We start from the raw sequence: 9963 nt of genomic DNA on the forward strand, positions 1-9963 counted from the left end.
ATTTAAAAATTCTAGACTCCAATTCATACATCATAAACCCTAGAAAATATATTTTAGACTTTTAATTTATAAATTTTAATTATTAAAATATATTAAAAGTACTGATTTTACTAGTTTGTTATAATCCAAAATTATGACTTGACATTGATGTAAATAGTTGTTAAAAGTTGAATTTCTGTGTAATTTTTCCAACATTTAAATGAATTAAATTTTAATGGTTAGAATATATTTTTGTTAATATGATTAACAAAATTTTCCGGGGGTGCCGACCTAGTTGGGATGTCTGGATCCTCAGCCGCGTCCCAACATTTTATTCAAAAAAAATATGATTAACAAAATTGGAGGAGTTATAAAGTTTAGTTTATCGAACATTAAATGAATTAAATTTTAAAGTTTAGTTTAATTACTTATGTATGTCTGCTTTTTATGTCCATTTCAGCATAAAGCAAATATGCTGTAATTAATCAATCAATCTGATAATTAAATCCTAAAATATTAGGCTTGTAAATGCTTTCTACAGTTGGACCTTGTCAAGGCGTTGATCATTTAAATATGAGTCATGCCAAAACCGGATATATTGGATTATCTTCGTGAGGCAAGGGTTAAAGGTATTGGATACACTTTAACATCCCCCGAATCATTTCAGGACTAAGGCTTTGTTGTTGTTGTTGTATACACTTTAACATCGAATTGGTTTTTGGGCTTAACACGGACCTTAGGCAGACCCTAACCCTAAGCATAAGAGTGGAAGCGCCAAAAGTCCTAAAGACTATTCTCTCCAAACTGAGAGTTGCACAAGATAGCAATTGGAGTGGAATTCCTACCTAAACAGTCAAATCTTAGTGGGAAGGGTGACTTCAGTAGGATTGTGGCGTTATAGGGATCTCGATCCACTAATACTAAGCATACATTAACATGAGTTATTTTAAATGGGATATTAACTCATTTAGTGGCAGAAAACAAAAGTCCATTTATTAATCAACCCTCCCTTTCTTACATCGAACTGTAATTAATAACACAGTAACTGAACCTGAATCAAATACGAACTTAATGAGCTTATAGCCCAGGAAATTGCAACTCACAAATAACCCATACTTTTCAACCATTCCCAAAACACCTACTGATTTATACATCAGAGCGGATTCGCCGGATTCCAACTCGTCTCAGACCCTTAGTTCCTTTCTGCACGATTTCATAAACACATTTATCAATCAAAACTAAAAGAAGCTATAACGTGTCTTAAAAACAGACACTACTAATGTAATACACACAACAATAAATTATTTATCCTATTAATCAATAAGAATAAAGTAGTTTAGTGGTATCACGTCAAAGAACACAAGGTAAGGATTCACATCTCACATCTAAAAAGAATAATTGTTTTTTTTGGAAGAAAAAGAATAATTGTTTTAATATTTAAAAGAGTTATGCCGTCTATATGGTACCCTAAGGGGTATTCCCATACCCGTACCCTAACAGACAATGATTTTGATCATATATCCGTCTCATATCCTTTTATACAAGGTATGAATAGTTTGATTAGGGTCGGGGGTACAGGTTAACTCTACAACTCACAAATAACCCTTACTTTTCAACCATTCCTAAAACACCAGTAGGTATCAGAGTGAGTTCATCGGATTCCGATGCCTCTCTGATCATTGGTTCTTTTCTGCACATTCAATCAGTAAGATTCAGCAAGACATTCAAATTACCAGAGTATCGATTTCGTAAACACAGTAATCAATCAAAACAGACACTGTAATACGCACAACAATAAATTATTTATCCTATTAATTGTAAAATTTATATTATCAAAGTACCAGAGTATCACCAAGACAAGTTGACTGACACAGAATCTGAAGTTCTAACTCTTAAGGGGCATGGGCGGCAGAAAAAAAGAAAAATGGCGCCAAAATCCTAATTTCCCGCCTACTCCAAAATCAAATTCCCCCCTCTTTTTTTATTTTTTTCATCTGGAACCAACATTTATTTCATTTATGATTTAATATAATGCTGATTTTATTTCCTAAATTGCAGCAGTAATATATTTTCTAAATAAGTAAAATACATTTCTGTTTTTTGATGGTCAATCCTACATAGAAAGAAATAAAAGGGGGTTGGTGGTAGTCAGCCACTGGATAAATTGTGCTTCGTCCTCCTCAGTCAAGAAATTTCGTCTTTTGCTAGACTAAGATATGGGCAAACCAAGCAAAAGACCGACGCCGGAGCCTGAGGATGACGCTAATTCCGGTGACATAGAGGAACCTACGACTCTTTTGTCCGCCGGGGTTAAAAAGCCCAGAAAGGCTGACCCCGATTCAGATGCCATTTTCATCGGCGACACTGTTCCAGCTGATGAAGCCATTAAGAGATGGCCTCACCATTACAAGAAGGTTTTTCTTGCTCTTTTCTTTCAGTTTTCGTCGATTCTGTTTTCTGGAATTATCATTCATGTTCAGCTAGCAGTTTTTCATCAACAATTGTTTTTTTTTTTGTAGGAGAATAAACGCAATGGCGGATCTGTTCCAGGGAATGCCAACGGGTTAGTTCTTTACTTAATCATTGAAAAGCTGTACTGCATTTTTTTTTTCTCGGCGTTGCTTATTTGTCCGTTTAATCTGACTGGCGTGATGAAATTGCAGTAAAGAGTATGCAGAACAAGCAAAGTGTCACTATACACAAGCAAAGGTGGATGGAACTATATATAATCTTGGCGATGATGCGTATGTTAAAGTATTGCTCTTTCTCTCTTTCTTCACTGCCTTTTAGGTTTTTGTTTGGCTTTTTTTTGTTCCTGGTAGTAAAGAAATGAACTTACATTTTGCTACTTTTTGCCATGTGTTGATTTGTGTTCTTTCACTAATAAAAGGTTGTTTTGAATTTCTTATAGGCTGAAGAAGGAGAACCTGACTACATTGCTAGGATTTTGGAGTTCTTTGAAAGCACTGAGGGGGTTCCACACTTTACTGCTCAGTGGTTTTACAGAATTAATGACACTGTGAGATGGTTTTTTTTTTTTTTTTTGCATCTAATTTCATTGTGGTATACTTGATTGTTTTTCTAATTGAATGTTATGATTTTTTTTCCAGGTTATCAAGGACCATATCGAAATAAAAGAAACCAAACGTGTGTTCCTTTCTGAAATGATAGATGATAATCCTTTGGATTGCCTCATCTCGAAAGTTAAAATTGCTTTAGTTAAACCCAATGTATGATTGACTCACATTCTGTTCGTTTATATTTTCAAACTTCAAATTGTATTTGTAATAACTTGTTCATTGTGTTTGTTTGAAAGTTTCTAACTCGTTTATTCTATACTATGTAGATGGATTTAGTTGAAAAGGAGAAGAAAATTCCAGATTGTGATCTATATTATGACATGAAATACACGCTACCATTTCTCACTTATGAAACAATAAAAGCTGGTAATATTTTGTATTTGAAGTTATAAGAGTTCAAACTGAGATTCTTAACAAAGCCAATTCTCATGATTAAAAATTGATGTGTAGTAACATTTTTTTTTTTTTGCTTTCTCTAGATGATTCAGGTTCGGATTGTGATTCAAGTATATCAAGGGAGACTAATTCAAACATAATTGGCTCTACCGATAGATGTGAGAAGCCTAAGATGCATCTGTTGGACTTGTATTCTGGTTGTGGTGCTATGTCGACCGGGCTGTGCATGGGCGCTTCTATATCTGGTGTAGACTTAGTGACTGTAAGTAAACAGATAAATGCACATATTTCATCAAAGAGTTGGCAAGGTTAGACAAATAGCCCCAAGTTTTCTAGACAAATATCTCGTCAAACATGGCACAATTGGCCAAATTTCACTATAAACTTGTCATATTTGGACTAATAACATCTACATTGTATCATGTTTTCCACAAAATATTAGTATTACATGCCCTCTCAATGAAAGAACGGTCCTGTTGCTAAAAAGCATAATTAAGAATTGTATTTTTTTAATCCAATCCAAGCATTATTCAATCACCAATTTGTTAAAAATCGTTGTCCAATTATTTGTATAACTATTGTTCAAGGTAAGAAGCACCATGCTTGTTAGAATGAATTCAAAGTTAATATTTTTGTTGAGAATGCTTAAATTGTGAAAGATATGATACGTGTACGAGTTAACAGGCTATTTGTCACATTTTCCCATGTTTAGGTGCAATTTGTCCAAAAAAGATGGTTTCGGCCTATTTGTCCAAATGTGTATTTATGGGGTGAAAATTGTACTTCTATTCATGAGTAAATTAAAGAAATTTAATTTTATGCATCAATGTGACTAGTGTACTAGTTCTTTTTGAAGTAGTGTCTTATCCTTACTGAGTCTTATTAAAGATTTGTTTGTGGACTTGTTGGTAATTAGAGGTGGGCTGTTGACTTAAATTCTGAAGCATGCAAAAGTTTGAAGTTGAATCATCCAGAAACAGAGGTAATATTATGGGGAATATCCCTAATTCTTTTTGTTTTTGAATGTCCAACTTTGATAATAAACATTGTATTTAATGGTCATTAGGTGAGAAATGAGGCGGCCGAAGACTTCTTAACTTTGTTGAAGGAATGGGAACAATTATGTAGAGAGTTCTCCTTAATTGGTTCGGAAAAGCGTATCAATGTTGAAAGTGATAAAGAATTGGTAAAAGAGGAAGATAATGAAGGCGATGATGAAGGATCTGAGCTTTCTTCTGAAGAATTTGAAGTGGAGAAGCTATTGGCAGTTCGTTATGGTGATAGTACTAACAAATCTAAGAAGACTGGATTGCATTTTAAGGTATATAAATTTTGTTTATACTACAAGAACTAGTTATTATTTATCACTAGTGCCAATGTATAGTATCAATTATGCTTTGGAGTAGGAGCATACTTGAGCAACAACTCAATTGATATATCATGTATATAATAGACGAATATGATCATGTTATAGATATGTTTGAGAATCATTTCACAAAGATAGGTCGCTAACTATGAAGATTTTTTTAAAGTCTTAGCGGTGGCTCAGGATATGTTGCTCATCACAATTAAAAAAATAAGTTTTTGTAACACTTATCCTCCACCTTGGCATGCACTTGAGGCTTAATTACTGGGGCTTTCGCAGGTTAAGCCAGTCCATCATTTTTGCTAGCTAAAACCTAGATATATCTTATTGGTTGTGCTATTTTCCTTTTGATCATAAAGGCGCCCTAGTTCATGTTCAAAGTTTGAGTCGTCAACCTATGCAATTCAACTTCATAACAAGCAGAAAGTTGTACACATTTATGTCCTAATTTGCCTTAATTTTCTCAATCTATTTCTGTGAGAAACTGGCTCAAATAAGTAAGATCAGGCTTGTCCTTGTCGAGTTTCAGATACCAACCACAATTGTGCATTGCATCGAAGTGAGCTGCTACCATTTCCATTCGTTCCTCCAATAACATTGAAAAAAATAGTCATATTTACTTAACCACGTCCAATGCATCCCCATGGTTACTTCTTGGTTGTTATTATGATTATCCTTTCTTGTTAATAGTTGAATTCATAATTTTGTATAGGTACGCTGGAAGGGTTATGGTCCAGATGAGGACACTTGGGAGCCAATTGATGGCTTAAGGTACATATTTACAATTTTCTTCAAAAATATAACATTAACCATCTCAGTCAATTAATTGCTATGTTTTCTTTTATATGTTAGTGATTGCAAGGATAAAATTAAAGAGTTTGTGACAGAGGGTTATCACTCGAACATATTGCCTCTTCCAGTAAGTGTTTTGTTTTGTTTGTTTAGTTATTACCATTGTCAGATATTAATATTAATCTTGTTTGAACAAGTTGCTCACAAGTTTGAAAGAGCCAAACCATTCTTGTTCAAACTTTGAGATATGTTTGAGAATAGATCAACAAACTCTTTTCAAGTTTTCTCATTGAATTGTTCCCCAACAGTTTGATTGTTCCGCAGCACTAGTATAGACAATGTTGCTTCCTCAAGCTGATCAGGTTTAATTTCATGTTCCTCAGGGAAATGCTGATTTTATTTGTGGAGGACCCCCATGCCAGGGGATTAGCGGTTTCAACCGTTTTAGAAATACGAAAGCTCCGCTAGATGATCCTAAGAATCATCAATTGGTGGTATTCATGGATATTGTAGAGTATCTGAAGCCAAAGTATGTCCTCATGGAAAATGTGATTGACATTTTACGGTTTGCTGGTGGCTTTCTGGCTCGTTATGCTCTTGGAAGACTTGTTTCCATGAACTATCAAACCCGTATGGGTATGATGGCTGCTGGAGCATATGGACTACCCCAATTTCGGATGCGGATGTTGTTGTGGGGTGCTCATCCATCAAAGGTAAGTTTACTTCCAAAAACTTGGCTAGAGAACAACATTTACACACACAGAGACCTGTTCATAGATCCGTTGGCCCGCCCAGCCCGCCCAAACCCGTCTTCTATAGGTTGGGCTTGGATACATATATTCATCATTTGGCCCAGCCCAGCCCGAACCCGTATAAGCCCGCACATAAAATGGGTTGGGCTTGGGATTTGTTTGAAAACCCCGAGTTAGCCCGGCCCGGCCCGACCTTTTATATATATGTATATTAAGTAACTGTTAGTGATTTATATTAGTAATTTATATTAGATGTTTTTTTGTCTGTTAATAAAATGAATTCAAATATTAATTTTTTCAATGATTATTTAACTATTAAGGTTATTAATTTACCAAAAAAAATTGGTTTTAACTAAAATGGATTACAGGTTTAAGTTTGAACTGTAGAATAGAACAGTACATATAATAGATGGAACATTAATTTGTTAATTTCTAGTTGGATTTTTATTTTTTATAGTTATAATTAATTTGATTTTTAATTTATATATTAGTTGGGTGGGCTGGGCTGGGTTGGGCTGGGCTTGGGAATTAGAATATTTAACTTAGCCCAACCCAGTCCGAGCCCGATGTGAATATAATACGGGTTGGGCTGGGTTTGGACAAAGCAAATATATGTCAAGCCCGATTAGGCCCGGCCCGATAAGGCAGTCCTAATCTCCTGGTCTAAAATATCACTGATCTTTTATTGTTGGATTTTAGGTCTTGCCTCAATATCCATTGCCAACTCACGAAGCTGTTGTAAAAGGTGGAATTCCTAATGGGTTTGAGGTATGATACTTAAAATTGAGTTTGAGCCCTTCTTTAGCTCTGTAGATATTCACATAATGGTCTTACCTTTAAATTTACCCAGGAAATTGCTGTTGCCTATGATCAAATCCTCCCTTGTCAATTGGAAAAGGCTGTTCTTCTCGAAGATGCTATATCAGATCTTCCACCAGTATGTTTGTAGATTTATTTATTTTGCTCACTATATGATAAGAAAACTATCATACAAGTTACTAAAAGAATTGTCTTATTTCAATTAGGTAACGAATGATGAAAGCCAAGACGAGAGAAATTATGAGACAACTCCCAAAACTGACTTCCAGAAATATATCAGATTAAAAAGAAATGGTAAGTAATATTCTTTGGATCTTTTCCCATAATTGAACCAGCTTTTATAGAACTTTTCATGAGTTTTTTGGTATGTTTCCTGCTTAGTTTGCGTTTTGCAATATGATGAATAATAAGAGTATTCCATAATACAGATGTAGTAGGTTATAAAGATTCTTCTAAAGATGGATCAGACAAGGAAGTGTTGTACGACCACAGACCTCTAAAGTTGAACATCGATGATCATCAGCGAGTTTGCCAAATTCCCAAGAAGAAGGTTAGTCTCTTTGATTTCATAGGGATATTTTCATATATCCATCTGTACATGTTTTAACATTTAAACTTTGTTCTTCTCCTAGGGTGCAAATTTTAGGGATTTACCCGGCGTGGTGGTTGGTGAAAATAACAAAGTTGAGTGGGATAAAAACGTTGAAAGAGTGAAGCTTGCATCTGGCAAACCATTGGTACTATTATATTATGCCTATATTTATAGATTATGTTAGTTATCTAGAAGTTAAATCTCATTGTTGATTATGTCCTCAGGTGCCTGATTATGCTATGACCTTTGTTAACGGGACATCTCCAAAGTAGGTGCTTTTAGCTTGTGCACTTTTTATTTCAACTCTTGCGTTGAATAATGTTTTTGTATTCATGATTTGTAGGCCGTTTGGTCGTTTGTGGTGGGATGAAGTTGTTCCTACTGTTGTGACTAGAGCAGAACCTCACAATCAGGTTCCATAATCTTATATCATAAACATGGTTTTTTCTATTGCATGTATTGTGGTATCTAAATTGGATATAAAATTTGATTGTGTTTTAAGGTCATCATCCATCCTGACCAAGATCGAGTGCTGACAGTTCGCGAAAATGCTAGATTACAAGGATTCCCGGACTGTTATCAGCTGCTCGGGTCAATTAAGGAGCGGTCAGTATTCCTTGTTTTAGAAGCTATTACATTATTATTACTATTACGGAAGAGTTAATAGTTATTTTGGAACATATTTATGTAGGTACATTCAAGTTGGGAATGCTGTGGCAGTTCCAGTTGGTCTTGGATTAGGATATTGTTTAGGATTGGCTGTCAAAGGAGAATATGACAGGAAGCCTGTGATTACATTACCTTTCAAGTATCCTAATTGCTTAAAGCCTGTCACAGAAACAGAAGAGGCTTCCGATTAAGTTGTACCTCGTAATCTTTCCGGTGAGCGGAACAGTAGTCGTTGATTTAATTTTATGCCTGAGCTAGGCCAATGTGTTGAATTACATTTGACATTTCATTGAGACATTTTGAATGTCAGGGAGGTTGCAAATGTAACGGCATTCTTCTATTGAATCCTTATTTATTTATCAATGATTTCTCATCATAAGTGAGTCATTCTAGTTATTGTAATTTTTGATATTTTATTTTAAGACATTATATTCCTAATATTTTTAATCAGTGTTTTTTAAAATTGCGTCTGAAATTATATATTTTTGCAATTATATTTCTTAAAATTTTAATGTTGTAACTTTCATTTTTATTTAATGTTATAAGAGCATTTTCAAGGTGATATAAGGTGAATATAAATTTGCAAGTAACATGAACTAACATTTTGGAAAGAGAATGTGTGGCGTTTTCATAGTTGAATTGGACAATACAACTTCGTATTAAAGACCTTGATTTAGGTAGTCTTAAAAGGCCTAGTCAAAGATCTATTCTTCATAGCAATCATGTCTGATTCTGTGAATCTTGGACCTAATGAATTTGAGGAATACTAGTCCTTGATTGAGGAATATTAGTCCTTGATATTTGGCTGTAAGTTTACTTATCAACAAGTGAAAATAGCACATCTCGCTCCTCGACTCTCAATCGTTTTTTGTAGTTCGATCACAATATAAATAAAGTAAACTCAATTCAAGATATTCTACTTCATTAAATTTATTAAGTTTACATTATTATTTTTGTTTACTGATTGTGATTATCCTTCAGTCATTTCATAAACTTGGGCATCAGAACTGATTAGTCGGATAACGACTCTCATTTGACTTTGTTTTTGTGTAATCACATGTTGATGAGTGGACTTTCACGATTCAACATCAAATTGGTGCAGTTAGCGCGAATTGATACAACGATGACTCTTTTGAACAGTTCCATTGAAATTCGTATAAGCCCAGGTATCATCTGATACCGGTAGAAGTGGCTATGGTAAAAGTGCTTTCCAATCCGTTACGCCGTCCCATCCTCTTAACGCGAGGAGCTTTACTAAGTTATTTATTTGCATGGTAATCTATTTATACGTTAGACTTTCTTACTTTTCTGTTCTTATTTTTTCTTTACCTAGGTGTAAGAAAGTTTTTTTATAATAATAATAAGGGTTAAGGTGCAAAAATACCCCTAACGTTTTGGGTCAGGAGCAATTTTACCCCTAACGTCTAAAATGGTGCAATTTTACCCCTAACGTTTGTAGCCAAGAACAATTTTACCCCTAACATTGATAAATCAATTTCAGAAATAATTCATCAAAAT

The 9963-nt window shown here is 34.5% G+C and overlaps 1 protein-coding gene across 1 annotated transcript; it reads left to right on the forward strand.

Annotated features, from left to right (window-relative positions):
* The first annotated feature begins 2013 nt into the window (after nt 1-2013).
* On the forward strand, nt 2014-8847 carry LOC136200867 (DNA (cytosine-5)-methyltransferase CMT3-like). The gene is made up of 21 exons (XM_065991356.1): nt 2014-2393; nt 2499-2542; nt 2643-2733; nt 2891-2998; nt 3090-3209; nt 3326-3425; nt 3539-3717; nt 4372-4437; nt 4522-4776; nt 5534-5592; nt 5674-5740; nt 5997-6326; nt 7065-7133; nt 7216-7302; nt 7391-7478; nt 7613-7734; nt 7817-7921; nt 8001-8044; nt 8120-8189; nt 8279-8382; nt 8468-8847. Exons 1-21 carry the CDS (start codon nt 2196-2198, stop codon nt 8634-8636), a joined length of 2475 nt encoding a protein of 824 aa, XP_065847428.1. The 5' UTR covers nt 2014-2195; the 3' UTR covers nt 8637-8847.
* The last annotated feature ends 1116 nt before the right edge of the window (nt 8848-9963 follow it).

The sequence above is a fragment of the Euphorbia lathyris genome, chromosome 7, assembly GCF_963576675.1.
Source record: "Euphorbia lathyris chromosome 7, ddEupLath1.1, whole genome shotgun sequence".
NCBI classification, from domain to species: domain Eukaryota; kingdom Viridiplantae; phylum Streptophyta; class Magnoliopsida; order Malpighiales; family Euphorbiaceae; genus Euphorbia; species Euphorbia lathyris.

Bases quoted from the DNA above. Each gene is read 5' to 3' on its own strand.
- LOC136200867 (XM_065991356.1), top strand. From the start codon at position 2,196: ATGGGCAAACCAAGCAAAAGACCGACGCCGGAGCCTGAGGATGACGCT. The intron at 8,045-8,119 runs GTAGGTGCTTTT...CATGATTTGTAG, and splicing joins GTTAACGGGACATCTCCAAA to GCCGTTTGGTCGTTTGTGGT. The intron at 8,383-8,467 runs GTCAGTATTCCT...ATATTTATGTAG, and splicing joins CTCGGGTCAATTAAGGAGCG to GTACATTCAAGTTGGGAATG.